Raw genomic sequence first — 16,162 nt, 5'->3', positions numbered from 1 at the left:
ATCACTGTAGCGTATTTAATACCAGTATAATCTTCCTTCTCTCTTATCAAACGTAATGTGCATGTCGGTTTGTAGAGACAGTAGTGCCCGCTTAGTGGTCACAGATTCGCGACCATTATTAAGGGACCATAAAACGGACACTACTGCACATCGACTCAACAGTTCTTGTTCATAATACCCAACAACTCAAGAAGAACGAACAAAAAAGAATACGAAGAAAGCTGTCAGATCTTAACGCTGCATCTAGAGAAGGCTGTGCTCTTGACATAGCTTACCTGTACATATATACAGGGTGTTTAACTAGAAATAGAGGAAAATTTGACTAGTTATTCTAGACATCAAAATAAAACAAAAATCAAAAATAACAAAATTACGAAACCTTCGTTTGCTACTTATGAGTGTTTCGAAATTGTTAAAATCCATCTGGAAGTCGACGAATCGAGTGGTACCATCATGTGTCAGGCCATGAGAATGTAGTGACTATCTACTTAATCAATCCACCTAAATTTCAAAATTAAATTTCGCTATTTTTGACTTATCTTATTCTGATGTCTAGAAACACCCCTCAGATTTTTCTCTACCTATAGTCGAACACTTTGCATATGTTACCACCATGTATGTACATGTAATACATACATAAAATGCATATGAGTACATACACGTATAAGATTGACACGTATGCGTACAAAACGTACACACAAATGCACAGATACACGATACACTGTGTATAAGGTCTAATAATCCCACACCTATAATAGCGAATATTTAAGAAAGAGAAAAATTGTCCTTCGCGCATATTTATTCCCCTCCCATTTCAACAAGAAAACGTATAATTATCATCGGTAATAAACATGAGGTTCAGTGGTGCGTATGACTTTCTATTATACAGTAGCACATCGCGCGTCATTATAGCAAGTGCGCCAGGTTCGTTCTGAGAACTTTTTATCGGTAACGCTGGAACGAGGAGCAAATATCTTTGTACAATATCGACGTCGTTTTATTTTTCTCAGCCATTTAATTTCGATTTCAAAATAAAGTTGAGGGTGTCAGGGCAGTACTGAGCGTGACTCTGAAGCGGCGAGAGATTTGTTTCCCGTTGTGTTCCGCCTGAAAATTTCCAAAACGATCCTGATCGATACGAAACTGCATTCAGAGAGAAACTGTTACCATAGGAATGGTACTACTTGCGAATGATCGGTGATAGTTTTAAACGTACTCGAAACGAATTAATATTTTTATTTCGTTCTATCCACTGTTAGCTTTCGTTGGGCTGCCGAAGATCAGGGTAATTTGCAAAATGAACAAAATCGAGGATGCAGCTAGGGTACTTGTCCTTACTTCTGCGCCTTCGAATTAAATCGTTTATAAAAACAGAACTTTTATATATAAATTGAGGAATTTTATTTTTATAGTATCACGCTATATTTTTATTTTTTAGTATTACACTTTTAATAAAAATTCTTTTTTCATAAATGATACTAATTCGAGGACACAGAAATAGGGATAAGTAGTTCAATTAGAATTAATATTTCAATTTGATTCTTTCGCGCGGTTCTGTGCGCATTCGCTTTTAAAAATAGTTTTCCCGCCAGAAGATCGATGTCCGTTTAATCGACAAGTATTCTAACTTGTAAGGTTCGTTCGATCGTAAACCAGAGCAGATCCATTTCTAATATTATAAAATTATAAATACTTTATTTTACGTAGTGTCTACTGCTATCATTTACTATTAATAATGAATACTATCTAGAGTACTTTACAATACTTCGTCTGACTAGCGGGGTATCGGATACGCGCGAATTTTCAATGCGTTTAATTCTAAGAATACGACGAGGGGGCGTTACAAGATATGTATATCTCTTCGGTATGACGATTCTAGCTTGGGGTACGTTGTGCTTGGACGGTACCTTTGAGATGTTTGGAAAAAAGATATTGACAATATATATACATGTGATTGACAGAAGGTCCCATCACAGTTTTGTAACTTACATCGTAATTTCTATAGAATTTGCCATTCGGGGAATGGAGGAAGTGCGAAATGACACGCGGTCACGATTGCTGTACGCAATTCTATTCGTTATCGATTCGAGGGGACAGAGAAAAGGAACGAAAGAGCATAGTTAATCACACTTTCGATAACAATTCTTCTTTTTAATTCCTAACCTGTTAATCCCAGGACTGCATTTATACTTTCGGAGGCCCTAGGTGCAATATCGTGAGATATCGAAAGAATAACTATTTCAGGTAATCAAATTTATACACATTTTTCTTAAGTTTATTGAAAATAAAAGTCGACATTTCCATAATGACTTCACTTTTATAAAATAAGAATAACACAACATTGGTATATATATTTGCATTGAAAAAAAAGTATAAAAATAAGTCAGTCCAAATTTAAATTTGAATTTGAATTTGAATTTGAATTTAAATTTAAATTTGAATTTGAATTTGAATTTGAATTTGAATTTGAATTTGAATTTGAATTTGAATTTGAATTTAAATTTAAATTTAAACAGAGTAATATCTAATTTACGTTTGTAAGTTTAAAATGTGACCCTGGTTTGTGCTTAATGCGCCTTATAGTAAATGCGTCCCTGGTTATTGTATTCATTTTAGAAAGAATACTCCATTTAAAAAATGGTTAGTAGATCCGCGTGCATTTAGCGTCTTCCTCGTTTCCCCGCTTTAGTAATATCGGTATGAAACAACAGTTTTCTCTTTTTTCCTTTTGTTATTTTCTCTCTATTCCTCTTTCAATATTGTCGTACTCTTACGGTTCAACAACATTTGCATAGTTTATTGAAACTTTTTCCATGAGGATGCCGAATTATCGTTTCGGTGCACTTAATCGATTAATTAATATCCTGTTTAGTATTCATTTTGAATGTCTACTAGGTCATATTCAAAACCAGACCAGACTTCTATTTTATACCTGTATTTCACAATCTGGATATTAGATTGATTACCTACTGAGCATTATTATGTAATATGTACATTTCGTTTAATAGAGATAATATTTCATATTTCTCACTGAATTATTGATTATTTTACACCTATTTTCCACTGTACAATATAACACATTATTTATACTATTTATTTGGTAGTTGCGTTTATACGATGGTACAGTTCGAATAACCTGGGTATTAAGAAATAGGAATTTCAATTACTAATTATAATTTTATTCTATATTTATTGAATCATATAATGCAGAATACTTTCCTCTGTTCTCAGTAATCTTTTCATCGTTCAAATAATCTATGTATGCATTATATAAATTGTTACACATATATTCTCATACATGTGTATTATTACACATGTTTTATTAAATAGGATCATTAAATTATTGCACAAATTCGTTTTACGGAATTTTAATTCACAACTCTGTTCGTACAGAAGTTTATTTGCTGCAGTTACTGCAGTCTATAAATAAATTTCATTAACATATTCATCGTATTTGAGTTATCAAGCTTTTTTGCAATTTTCGTTAACATTTTTACAACTGTAAAAAGCAAAGTATCGTACGAAGCACTGAAAGATTAAACTTCAGTGAAAACAGTGGAACAACTTATCGCGTATCGCGCTCACTTTTCTATTCGTGCGCAAAACATTATATAATTTTTTTTCCCTTTTTATAAAAATCATTATGTTGTTTCTTATACAGATTTACAATAAGTGTACAATATGTGCTAGAAAAATAAAAACGTATGTACATGTACGTAAGCTATAAAGTTTCCAAGTAAAATTATGTACATGTAATTATCAAAATACAGTAAGCATTTGTTACAGTATATTCAATAGGTATTTCAGTGCAGTGTTTTCTTTACAAATTTTCCTGTGCAAAGAAACATATGTACACAGGAATATTTTAAACACATTGATTTCCTTATGTTATGTGAAGTTGTTTCGTTTTCATAAAAAAGGTAACTCTGTATTGATTAACTCTGTAAAAAGTGTAAGTACCTTTTTTACCTTATTATTACTATGTTGCAATCCAGAAGAAATTTTGTTTGAGTCCATTGTAGGAATGACGTTTTTGTTGCATTACAGATTATTTGTCTAAAGGAGTAAATTAGGGAGAACATGCTATACTAAAGTAATATATCTCTAAAGCTGCAGAGCGTATAAAATCAATATGCTTATAAAATCAATATTTTTTTACATACTTTATACATTTTTAAACTATGAAACCTTATTGCATTTTTATTCACGTCGTAAATTTTCAAGTCTAGCTTGCAAGTCAGCATCTGCATCTGCAAGATTACCGCCTTCATCATTTCCTGCAGCAGCTGCAACTGGTTGCTTTGAACCTGCTACACTCAATGATCCAGATGCTTGTGGTAAACCAGACAATTGGTCTGTTAATTGTAAACCCAGTTCATCCAAAACTTGCGACACAACAGCATCACTAAAGGAAATAAGATCAATGAAATTAGAGTATCCAGTAATTATATACTGATCTATTTCTAAAAACTGGTACTTACCTTTCTTCTTCATCTCCCTCATCTTCCATTGCATCATCTATTGCATCATTCATGATCTCTTCCTTCATATCCATTATTTCTGATTGCTTTTCAAACTCTTGTAATATTTTTTGTATTTGAGGAAGATTTAGTTGCCTACAAAAAAAAAGAGAAATTAATGTGTGCATAAAACATTACAATTTCATTATTATAACTGCAAGTAAAAAGGAATATTCTTACCTGTTCATGTTTTGCATTGCTCTTGTGACTCCCTTCATTGCCTGTGCCATTGTGTTCTGCGAACGTAATGTTTGAATCTTCAGAGAAACTGCCTGGATGTTTGCTTTCATCAACATGAATTTTTTGACATAACGTCTAGTTCGTACAAGATCTTTAGCCATAATTTTCACTGCATCCTATTAAATGATTAACAATAATTATTTAATACCATAGTAGAGAGAGCTCATAGATCTTAACTAACAGTACCATTTGCCCATCCTTGGCAAGTTTCTTTATATCAGCAATAATTTTCTTTTCCTGCTGTTCCATTCTCATTCTTTCTCTATCCAGATCACGCATTGCTTTATTCAAAGCTCTCTGGTTCTTCCTGAGCATCTCCTCAGGAGTAACACGCTTCCCGAACAACCACTCCATACTTACACTTGATAAAGTACTGCAAAATATTTACTGAAATTTTGTAAATACGTAATTAATCATAAACTAAATTCATACAAACTGAAAGAGAAGAAAAAACGACTTAAAAAAGTACCTGAAATATTATAATACTATGCCTGTGAGCTGTATTCAACAAAATTCTGACAGTATATTATTATCAATCAAAACTGTCTTTTTTTAGGTTACAGTTTTGATATCAAAGATTCTATCTGAACATTAAGAGTTGACGAGCCGATGAGTCATAAGCCCGAAACGAGTAAAAGCACTATTACTTGTATTTGTATGTCGCTATCAATTTTGACATTTTAAACTTCATAAAAATAATGAGAGCATCGTAATATAAATAATTCCACCCAATTACACTAGTCAGTTCTCAGTCTTGCATAGGTATACGATCTATCGAACTTACGAGATGAGTAAACAACTCATGTCCTACTCTGCAATCTGCAATACTTGTGCATGCTGTATACATATGTAGATATATGTAATGTCAAGTTGACAGTCAATACGCTGAACAATTTAGAGATTATTTTTTTAAATGTTCTGCCTGTTAGAAATTTCTCTGTAATTTGACGTTTTCTTTCAACCAAATTAATTTATTCCTCCTTAAACAGGAGTGGTGGAGAAGGTTCCCTTTCCCCTAAACGTCACCTACAAATTTTGGGAATTTTGTTCCTTTTTCAAACACATTAATAAGAGCCCTATTTTTTGTATAAAGTATAGTTTTTATAATACACATTTATACGTGAAAGGTCCATGATTAATGAAATCAAGTCCTCTTACTTGCAAAGAAATTAAAGGTAATTGGTAAATCTACTTTTACATACCTAGAATAGTAAACTTATGTATAAGTAGTTGGCAGCTTCACTTTGCAGCATGTCAAAAAATAGGAGGTTGGTTTCATCCTTTCATCCCTGTCATCTTAATCGATCTTTACGAAATAAAATATTATTTCTAAGTGAAGAAGGAGAAATAAATAGCAGTGATAGTTAATTTCGATTATATACTAACAGGTTTGAAGATATTTCCTAATATACAAGATGTTATTTGGGTGTTATCGGGCAGTAAAGTTGTTGGAGTATTATGCTGTCACGGTCTTATAATAGAAATTAGTAATTTAATGTAAATATAAATACGTCGTGAAGGAATTTTGCAAAAATGAAGACTGCATTTATGGTGGCTGAAAAGCCCTCTTTAGCGGCTTCCCTCGCTAATATTTTGAGCAATGGTCGTTGTACTACTAGAAAAGGTAGGTTAAGTTTCCTGGAGCTCATGAAATATCGAGACAAAAATTTGTAATGAAATATGAATTATAGGTATGAATGGATCTTGTTCTGTACACGAGTGGGTAGGTCAATTTAGATCTGAAACTGTAAACTTTAAAATGACATCGGTTTGTGGTCACATTATGACATCAGATTTCATTGGGAAATACAACAGCTGGGATAAAGTTGATCCTGTAAGTAAGGGATAAAGACAGTCATGATTATGCAATATGCTGGTACCAGGGGTATGCAGGTATCCTAACTAGATCCTGTAATCTCTGGTACCTGTGTATTCCTAGTTGACAAAAATTTTACATGTATACTAATTACATATTTCTGATCATTTTTAAGGCAGAATTATTTTCTTGTCCAACTGAAAAGAAAGAAGTAGTTCCTAGGTTGAAAATACCTTATTTCCTTGCCAAAGAAAGTGCTCACTGTGATTATTTGGTATTATGGCTGGATTGTGACAAAGAAGGTGAAAATATCTGTTTCGAAGTTATATATGCAGTGCAGCAGGGTTCAAATAGAAGACTGAATCCAAATGTGAGTGTTACTCATTATTAGTTTAAATTAGTAATTTTGAAACCATAACTTTGTATTTCCAACATTTTTTGTTATTGCAGGATATTTGGCGAGCAAGGTTTTCTGCTATCACAGAGAAGGACATTAAAGCTGCAATGGCAAATTTAGTGAAACCCAATGAGAATGAAGCAAAAAGTGTAGATGCTCGACAAGAATTAGATCTACGGATTGGTTGTGCTTTCACAAGGTTTCAAACAAAATTTTTTCAGGTAGAGATATTCTAAAAAAATAATTTATATTGTATTACTTTTGTTATAGGTGAGATTCACACATATGTATGCTTTTCTTTCATTAGGGGAAATATGGAGACTTAGATGTGTCCCTTATTTCTTATGGTCCATGCCAAACACCAACTCTAGGATTTTGTGTACAAAGGCATGATGAGATCCAAACATTTAAGCCTGATCCATATTGGGTTCTACAGGTATAATTCATCTTCAATTAAATAACTATACTTCTGTATATGATGCAATATAATTATTATAAAGTAATTCAAATACACAGTATAAAAAAATATGATAAATGCTCTCAAGGTTACAGTGAAGTCTTCTGATGGTCAAGATATTGTCTTAAGCTGGAGTCGCGTACGATCTTTTGACAAAGAAGTAGCGAATATGTTTCTAAGTCACGTTAAAGAGTACGACCAGGCAACGTAAGTATTAAACAATGTAAAAATTTTATATTTGCTGCTAGTATTGAAACACAAGATAACGTACTGTCTTGAATAAAAGGGTCGTAAGCGTGGACAGTGTAGAAAAAACGAAATCACGACCCATAGCTTTAAACACAGTCGAATTAATGAGAGTAGCTAGTTCAGGCCTAGGAATGGGCCCACATCATGCTATGCAAATCGCAGAGCGTCTCTATACGCAAGGATACATAAGCTATCCTCGAACTGAAACGACTTTATACCCAGAGAATTTTGATTTACTGTAAGTCAAATGAAATTTCATTCATTCCAAGAGATTCATACTATTTCCTTCATTCACATAGATACGCAAATGTTTACGTTTAGTGCAACATTGAAGCAGCAACAAAATAGTTCTGATTGGGGAGACCAAGTTCGTAAAATATTATCGACTGGCATTAACAGACCGAAAAAAGGGCACAATGCAGGGGACCATCCTCCTATTACTCCGATGAAACATGCTACAAGAAATGAGCTAGATGGAGATTCGTGGAGGCTATATGACTATATAACTCGACATTTTATTGCCACTGTAAGTGTGTTACATGATTGTATTATGAGCTCTTTTTGAGTTACACAAATATTAAATATTTCATGAATTACAGCTGGCTCAAGATTGTAAGTACCTAAGCACGACGGTAGTGTTTGAAATAGGAATGGATATTTTTACTGCAAATGGTCATAGCTTGTTGGACCCAGGATACACCAGTATTCTAACCTGGCAGACACTTGGAGGCAACGATACATTGCCAAGATTTACGCCTGGCGAAAAAGTTAGCATACAAGAGGTTAGCAACAGATTCATTTAATCTTAGTTGTGAAAATTAACACTAAATCACGAGTATTTATTTCTGATATTTATCATAGACCAAGTTGCTTGAGTGCTACACGCAACCTCCAGACTACTTGACAGAAGCTGAATTGATATCATTGATGGAGAAGCACGGTATTGGAACCGATGCCTCCATTCCAGTGCACATTAATAACATATGTATGAGAAATTACGTTAATGTCGCGTCTGGTCGGAAACTAGTTCCCACATCGCTAGGAATCGTATTGGTTCATGGATACCAAAAGGTACATACTCATCTTCTACGGAAGATTAGTACCAGTTTGATATTAATTGTTCATTAATATTAGATAGATCCTGAGTTGGTTCTGCCTACAATGAGATCTGCAGTAGAAGAACAGTTGAATCTGATAGCTCTAGGACGAGCAGACTATCACGCTGTATTACAGCACACAGTAGAAATTTTCAAGCAGAAGTTTCATTACTTCGTCCAAAGCATAGAGGCGATGGACCAATTGTTTGAAGTTTCCTTTTCTCCTCTTTCTGCGTCAGGAAAGGCACACTCTAGGTAGAAAACGGAACATAATCTGTTTTGCTTTATTATTCATTTTATTAAGAGTGTTGCTCTATGTTCAGGTGCGGAAAGTGTCGACGCTACATGAAATACATTCAAACGAAACCATCAAGAATGCATTGTGCCCATTGCAACGAAACGTATAACCTCCCGCAAAATGGCAACATACGTATTTATAAGGAACTAAAATGTCCATTGGATGATTTCGAATTGCTTTCATGGTCCACCGGAGCACGGGGGAAAAGCTACACGTTTTGTCCTTATTGCTATAACAATCCACCATTCAGGTAACTATCCAGTCATATTATTTTGCTCTGCTATTTTATTAATGCGTACGATATGAATGATAGGGACATGAAGAAAGGAATGAGCGGTTGTAATTCGTGTACACATCCAACCTGTCCCCATGGTATGAACTCTACTGGTTTGTCGAGTTGTCTTGAATGTGATTCGGGAATACTCGTCCTTGATCCATCGGCTGCACCTAAATGGAAATTGGGATGCAATCGTTGCGACGTTATTATTCATTTCTTCGAAAATGCTCATAAAGTAATGGTCGACACAGAGGTATGCGATTGTGGAGCACAGTTAGTGACTGTGGAATATAAACAGGTAAAAAATCAGTTTTGGTTATTATATTGTGGTTTTCATCTGTGAAGCTGACGTTTTTTTCGAATTCTAGGAAAAGAGTAAGCTACCTAATGAAGCAACAGAAATGACTGGCTGTGTATTTTGCACGCCAGCTTTCGCACCTCTTGTAGAGAAACATCGCGCCGTTGCCTCGAAACCTGTTACAACTCGTAGCCGTGGCCACGCTAAAGGTCGAAGTCGAGGCAAGCCTCGCCCACCAAAGGACAAAATGGCCCAGCTGGCAGCATATTTTGTATAACAACTTTGTAAATGGAATATAGAAATCATTCCCTTTTCAAACATTGACATATTTGAAGGAACACAACTGCGGAATCTTTGACACAAATTCATGTGTCCTTTATCTCAAGAAATTGGGCATCTTAACTGCAGTCCTTTAATTATGTTTTTCTAATTGTAATAAATATTTCACTATTCATATGTTATTTCACATTATTTATAGTATCTGAAATGAGAAAGTTATTAAATTTGTGAGGCCAGGATATATCGAGCAGGACAGAACAATGTTTTAGAACTACACTATTTAACACGACTCTATAAATCTACATTATTCTACAATACCCTACACTATTTTACACTATCAGATCACTGCAAATTTGAAATGTTTTCAGTAATATCTAATTTTAGTTCCTCTCACTTGTAGCGCTGTTATCTTATTTTAGACTGCGTCGATAACGTCGGGTGTGACATGAAAATGCTGCCTTAATGTGTGATGAAAAAATACAGCGAGTGACAACTCTATTAGACATATATATCGTTAATGCTTATTCATTGTTTGATAACCACACGACTGACACGAACGTTTTAGGTTAATCGAGGGTGAAAATATTTTTTATGTACATAACACCTCGTTTTAACTCTTATGTAAAACAGGGAAAAAATGTGACATCATAATGTTAAAATATGTGTTTGACTGTAGTGAAATACAGAAACGAATGAAGATGTCACTATTTGTGTATAACTTTATAACCTACGAATAATCTAGTGACGAAGAGACAAAGTGATTTATTACAAATAAATTTTACGATTTTTAAGGAGAAGTAGTGAATTTTAAAAGATTTAATCATGAATGGTGAACCCATTCTAAAACGGCCTAAGCCGACCGATAGCGAAGAGGAATTATTTCGCATGCAAGAAGAGTTTTTGAAGAATAAGCAACAACCATCAGCAAAAGTAATTAATTTGCGAGGTTCTTCAAAACCTTCGAGCACTGATAGCTATCCAGGAACATCAGAAAGTCAAAGTGATACTACTAAAATAAAATCGAGATTCTCTCAGTTGAAAAAACTTAAAACACAAGACAGAGTTTCTACTTCGCAATCTAGTGGTGATGTTCTAAATTCTGCAATTAAAGGGGAGGTTGAAAAGAGTTTAAAAGCAGGATTGCAGGATTCTGTTCACAATATACCAATAGCACCATCTAATATAATATTAGGGAATATTGTTGAAAAGAAATATATTTCCAGCAATATAAAATTTCCAGAGAATGAGACTTTTCATGGTGCAAACAAAGGTTTCCCAGAAGTTTTTATTTCTAAACATATGGTACTTCTTATTTTATTGTCTTTACATAGATTTAAGTTTAAAGGTTCATTTTTAATATATTACTTTTTAAATATTTCTTTTAGAAAAGTGATGGCAATCAAAGTTTATTTTGGCAGCAAGTTGCTAAGAAAGAGGTTGTAGAAAATCAAGTAGGGAGTCCTCAGGAGTATGAAGTTTCATCAAATGATAAAAGTAGTATCATAGTAGAAGGATTATGGGCATCAGAGATACACAAAGAGAATTTGGAAAAATTAAATCAGATGAGCCAAGAAGATATATTAAAAGAGAAAAGTAAACTTGAAATGACTCTTAAGCCAGAAATAATCCAGTTTCTAAAGGACAGGAGGAATAAAAAACAGAAAATACAGGGGACTCAAGAATCCAGCATTTTTAGTAAAAAGCAACAGAGATCACCTATGAATGTAGAAAAATTAATCACAGAATCTTCCAACACACATGATGAAGGTACATCAAAGAATGATGATACTACATTAATGCAGGTGGATGAACTAGAATACTCAGACAAATGTAAAGATTTATCTAAAAATAGTGACAGCACATCAATGCAAGTAGATGAACTTAAAGAAAGTGTACCAAAACCACCTAAAGAATTAATGAAAGAAGCTAAAGCAAAAGGTTGGGTGCACATGAATTCCCTTGAACTTGCAAAGTTGAAGTGGATGGAGGATATACCTGTTGAACCAAAGAATGAACCTGCTCCAGATGAACCATATAATGCTCGCTTTGATTTCAATGGTAAGCCTTCTACTTACAGTTATTTTAAAGCATTTTAATTATGAAAACTGTTTAAGTGTGCTGTTTTTGAACAGGTTTACTATTACCATATAAAGATGAAAATGTACCACTTGAAAAAGGTCTCCACCATCATGGAGAAGAACCTGAACGCCCTGGATATTCCTTACAAGAATTGTTACAATTAAGCAGATCAGCCACACAGCAACAACGTTGTACAGCTCTTACAACACTGGCGAATGTTATGGAAAAGAGTCGTAAGGGGTGGTACGATAAAGTGTTACAACCACCACCTTTGACTACCTTAAGCCAAAGAAATCTTTTATTATTATTAAGATTTTCCTTGGATGATACATCAGTTGCTGTAATTACAGCAACCTTACAAGCACTTAGAGCTTTTCTGTACAGTGAAGCAGACGAACTTTGTCTCGACAGGCTGTATGGTTTTCAGAATTTCAGAGAACCTATTATAACTCCGCCGAAAACAGATGTTACTGATACAAGTAATCTGAAGGATCATGAACTGGCACAATTAGACGCAGTGGCTGCATTGTTAAGGACTGATATACTGTTAAGGATTAGGTATTTTTAATAACTTTATTTTAGTAAACAAATAAATACGTACTTTTCAGGCAATTAACTAATAAACAGAATGAAATTATTTGCAGATATATTTTAAGTGAACTGCGGCCATCGCCTGTTGGAGTAACTTGTGCATTAGAAATATTAATTAGGCTTATAAGATATTCAACTATAACTGCATTAAATATTGCAAGCACACCAAATTTACTGGAGACAATAATTGAACACTTTGTGCCACTATCTGCAAATCGATTAGGTTCATATTTTTTACTATTAATGTATTGAATATGTGTTGTAAATTACTAATGAAATATATCTTTATTACAGCAATGCAAGATACTATAGACAATGTTTATGGAGTTCCTGTAATTGCTGCAGTTAGATTCTGTCGTATTTTACTTTGCTATGGAGGGAAAGCTATTGCACAAAAATTAAATAGTCTTAAGATTGTACCACGCATTATATCATACGTTAGTTGTGATGCAGGGTAATTTTCATACATATCTTTAACTTAATACTAATCAAAAATAGTGGTAACTAATTTAAAGGATAATTAATGTTCCCCATTTAGGCAGAAAAGTTTCAATCTTAGCATTGAAAGTTTACGATTATGGAGAACCTTACTATTTCATGGAGAAGCAATGGATAGCTTAACAGGAGCACAATTAATTCTCCTATCGCAATTGCAACTTTTGTTAAGTAATTACGATATACACAGTGCATCTGAGTTATCTTGCGAGTATGCAGCATCTGTAATTGCTGTTGCCAGTTGTCTTCCACCTTTAAGAGCAAATGTATCAGTTCTGCTGTCTAAATGGAGTACACAATTATTATCTTTGGATACTGTTACGGTACGTTGTAACTTAATTATTACGTATACATTTTCGTTGTAAATAATATATGATTGTTAAATATTTATTAAAAATTGTAATTTTGTAGTGGGGCAAGACCAAAATCATCGCCGAAACGTTACTAGCAGTCAGCGATAACGTCTCTGCAATTAAAACGTTGATCATATCTCGATCGCAGGTGTTCTCTAAACTCGGGTAAGTTGCATGTAATCTATTTTTTGTATTTTTGTTTTTTAATCTAGTTTTTTGATGTAATTACTGTTAATGTTTCATATCTTTGCAGCTCTACATCAAATTTATTGAGCGACTGTAGTCCAGCTACTGAACGTGAGCCTTCTTGCCTACCTCATTTAGGAGTATTAACTGAAGATGGACGGTTGCAGCCTATAGTATCTCAGCAATCTTGCATACCCTTTCTTACAACAGTTTTAAACACATTCGTTAGTAATTCTTTCGTAGAAGAAATTCAAACATTGTTCAGTCATCCTCAGCTTTGTAAATACTTAAAAAAATTAGAAACAGCCGACTGGAGTTTAGAGAGGTCATGGTACACAAGATCTGAATTATTTTTCTTGGTTGCTTTAGTAAAGACAGCCTTCCTTGTTAAAGATAAACTGGATAACAGAATGTCGCATATTGTTTGGAAAATTGCTATCAAACTTGTATCATCTTTACCTGCTGATTCTGAGCTTGAAGTGAAAAGCATGATCAGGATCGCTTTGTCGGAGGAAAAGTTGAATTTAGCAATAGTGGCAAGTGAATTAGAAAAATTAAATTTGGACTCGAACATTGAAAATATTAAATTAAATCTATCTCGTGATGTGGCTGCCTTGTATGAGCGATATGTGGCTTCGAATGGTGAATGGGATCAGGCGGCAATGCCTAAAGACTGGCTTTATTTACCTGTGGTACACGTTTATACGAAATGTAGAAACAGTAGCGCATGTAACGACGAAGATAAATCTGTTATTTTAACTGTCTTAAGTTTAGAATTGTTACTACCAGATTTGGTTGAGAAGCTATCGCAGAGCTTAAGGTTCAGCAGATTGGTATTAGTATATCTATGTGATACAGTTTACTTAGATCCTGATGTGTCTGCTCTGCTTACTAGAGCCACATCAACGTTATTAAAAGACCATTACAAAAGTCTTAATTTTACAGTAGATTTACCAGGCCTTACTTCATTCACTGACTTATTTACTGCTATGTGTGAGCACTTTTGTTCAACTTCTTATAGTGACTATGGGTTTTCAATGACTTTATTGATACCAATTGCACAAAGACATGATGTTCATTATAGGAGACTATTATGGTCTGAGCATGCAGGTTTACTTCGATACATCAGGCTACCTGTGGAACAATTAGTAATACCATTAAAAGAATATTTCTATCCCCTTGAAGAAGATACGTCTTTAATCGAAAGTTACATTACAGCTCTTGTTAGGGGAGTTGTCAACCAAAATTGGTGTCCTATTCCTTATGCAATTGCAGTGCATCATTCTGCAATGTATTTAAAGAAGCCAGATAAACTGGCAGTAAGAATGAGAACACAATTGGAGAAAATACCTAATAAAGCTTTAGCTACTCTTTTACTGTATTATGAGCCACCTACAATGTAATTTTGCAGAAATTTCTAATATATTGAAATTCACAGAATTAAAAATCGAGAATACTGTTTAGAAAGTAATTTATTTCAGTTGCTTGTAAAATATACAGACGTTAATACTATTAAACTATTTTAAAAATAAATAATAGGAACAATCTGTCTTTATAATTAAATAAAACATAGAGGCACTGTTTGGTAATTTTTCCTGATTGCTCAGATTTATTTATCAAGGTATAATAATTGAAATTCTTGTTAATATATAAATAGTAATATATTCGCACATGAGTGTATGTATGTTTAAAAATGATATTTACTATTGTTAATATATTTAAAATTTAGTTTCATTACTTAAATAATTCATTCACATTTTTTGTAAATATCCAACCTGATAATTCATAACAGAAATATCAATATCTATATTTTTATAAGAACCTGTTTTACAGACAATTTATAAAATAAAAATTTCTATGATTCTTTTATAAATTTATTTCATCATAAATGTAAAAATGATAATTACCAACTCTATTTAACTTACATAAATTAATTATATAAAAATAAACGTTTATATAGGATGTTCTAAAAGTTATATAACAATTTGAAATATATAAGTTTTTTACTGTAATATAGAACCTCGTGTTTAAGATAAAATTACGTAAAATTTAGAAATCCAATAAATAGAAAAAATGTTTATTGATTCAGTAAAAAATATAGCAATTTGTTGCCTTAATATTATCCTAAATATTATGTCATTTACACATTTCATGTGTTTTGAATTTTGAAATAGACTTTAATATTTTTTCATACATACCTTTGTCGAACTATTTCGAAAAATATTCCTTGCAACTCGTTACTGGCAGATCAAGGCAAAAGAATAAAAGGTCGAGTCATGTGATATTAAGGTGAAATTCGTTTTTATTGAACAAACTGAACGAATTATTATTGTGCCGTATTTTAGTGTATGCTTAATTCTATGAGGACGCCATAGATATTTAAATAACGCGCACCAGTAATTAGACTTAGAGAATTTGTTGGTTACGTTTTGAAAATCAAGCCTCGCATTGCAAAATGGTAAAGTATTTCTCAATTTTTCGCATACTTTGATTCGTTTGATGATTTTAGAACACCCTATATGATCAATAT

General features: G+C 33.3%; 3 protein-coding genes across 5 annotated transcripts; 2 read left to right on the top strand and 1 right to left on the bottom strand.

The window, feature by feature from the left end:
- Nucleotides 1-3,352: 3,352 nt before the first annotated feature.
- Vps2 (vacuolar protein sorting 2) lies at nt 3,353-6,195 on the bottom strand. 3 transcript variants are annotated; one of them, XM_076381540.1, is made up of 6 exons: nt 5,230-5,552; nt 4,947-5,147; nt 4,701-4,876; nt 4,482-4,616; nt 4,164-4,405; nt 3,353-4,056 (listed from the first exon to the last, which is right to left on the bottom strand). In XM_076381540.1, exons 2-5 carry the CDS (start codon nt 5,112-5,114, stop codon nt 4,201-4,203), a joined length of 684 nt encoding a protein of 227 aa, XP_076237655.1. In that variant the 5' UTR covers nt 5,115-5,147; nt 5,230-5,552; the 3' UTR covers nt 3,353-4,056; nt 4,164-4,200. The 3 variants fall into 3 exon arrangements, with proteins under 3 accessions (XP_076237655.1, XP_076237647.1, XP_076237638.1); XM_076381532.1 differs by lacking the exons at nt 3,353-4,056; nt 5,230-5,552 and adding exons at nt 5,963-6,066; nt 6,147-6,195 and having other exon boundaries at nt 4,112-4,405; XM_076381523.1 differs by lacking the exon at nt 3,353-4,056 and having other exon boundaries at nt 4,112-4,405.
- A 98-nt stretch (nt 6,196-6,293) lies between these two features.
- Top3beta (DNA topoisomerase 3-beta) lies at nt 6,294-10,105 on the top strand. The gene is made up of 14 exons (XM_076381513.1): nt 6,294-6,384; nt 6,452-6,594; nt 6,752-6,946; nt 7,027-7,194; nt 7,281-7,409; nt 7,519-7,637; nt 7,717-7,917; nt 8,001-8,205; nt 8,279-8,461; nt 8,541-8,750; nt 8,814-9,031; nt 9,100-9,324; nt 9,388-9,649; nt 9,720-10,105. Exons 1-14 carry the CDS (start codon nt 6,294-6,296, stop codon nt 9,924-9,926), a joined length of 2,556 nt encoding a protein of 851 aa, XP_076237628.1. The 3' UTR covers nt 9,927-10,105.
- A 136-nt stretch (nt 10,106-10,241) lies between these two features.
- LOC143181196 (RNA polymerase II-associated protein 1) lies at nt 10,242-15,211 on the top strand. Its single transcript, XM_076381498.1, has 8 exons — nt 10,242-11,230; nt 11,314-11,986; nt 12,061-12,565; nt 12,652-12,821; nt 12,893-13,052; nt 13,137-13,416; nt 13,505-13,611; nt 13,700-15,211. The coding sequence occupies exons 1-8, from the start codon at nt 10,751-10,753 to the stop codon at nt 15,033-15,035; spliced, it is 3,711 nt and encodes a 1,236-aa protein (XP_076237613.1). The 5' UTR covers nt 10,242-10,750; the 3' UTR covers nt 15,036-15,211.
- The last annotated feature ends 951 nt before the right edge of the window (nt 15,212-16,162 follow it).

The sequence above is a fragment of the Calliopsis andreniformis genome, chromosome 1 (assembly GCF_051401765.1).
Source record: "Calliopsis andreniformis isolate RMS-2024a chromosome 1, iyCalAndr_principal, whole genome shotgun sequence".
Taxonomy (NCBI): Eukaryota; Metazoa; Arthropoda; class Insecta; order Hymenoptera; family Andrenidae; genus Calliopsis; species Calliopsis andreniformis.
Note: the sequence above shows the minus strand (reverse complement) of the source record. Positions and strands in the feature narration are given on the sequence as shown.

What these genes read in the sequence shown, in the direction of transcription:
- LOC143181196 (XM_076381498.1), top strand. Translation starts at nt 10,751, where the DNA reads ATGAATGGTGAACCCATTCTAAAACGGCCTAAGCCGACCGATAGCGAA. An exon ending in TGCTCGCTTTGATTTCAATG is followed by an intron (nt 11,987 to 12,060) that starts GTAAGCCTTCTA and finishes GTTTTTGAACAG; the next exon opens with GTTTACTATTACCATATAAA. An exon ending in ACTATCTGCAAATCGATTAG is followed by an intron (nt 12,822 to 12,892) that starts GTTCATATTTTT and finishes TCTTTATTACAG; the next exon opens with CAATGCAAGATACTATAGAC.
- Top3beta (XM_076381513.1), top strand. Translation starts at nt 6,294, where the DNA reads ATGAAGACTGCATTTATGGTGGCTGAAAAGCCCTCTTTAGCGGCTTCC. An exon ending in TCGTTGTACTACTAGAAAAG is followed by an intron (nt 6,385 to 6,451) that starts GTAGGTTAAGTT and finishes TATGAATTATAG; the next exon opens with GTATGAATGGATCTTGTTCT. An exon ending in TATAACAATCCACCATTCAG is followed by an intron (nt 9,325 to 9,387) that starts GTAACTATCCAG and finishes TATGAATGATAG; the next exon opens with GGACATGAAGAAAGGAATGA.
- Vps2 (XM_076381532.1), bottom strand. Translation starts at nt 5,114, where the DNA reads ATGGAGTGGTTGTTCGGGAAGCGTGTTACTCCTGAGGAGATGCTCAGG. An exon ending in TTGCCAAGGATGGGCAAATG is followed by an intron (nt 4,877 to 4,946) that starts GTACTGTTAGTT and finishes ATCATTTAATAG; the next exon opens with GATGCAGTGAAAATTATGGC. An exon ending in GAGGGAGATGAAGAAGAAAG is followed by an intron (nt 4,406 to 4,481) that starts GTAAGTACCAGT and finishes TATTTCCTTTAG; the next exon opens with TGATGCTGTTGTGTCGCAAG.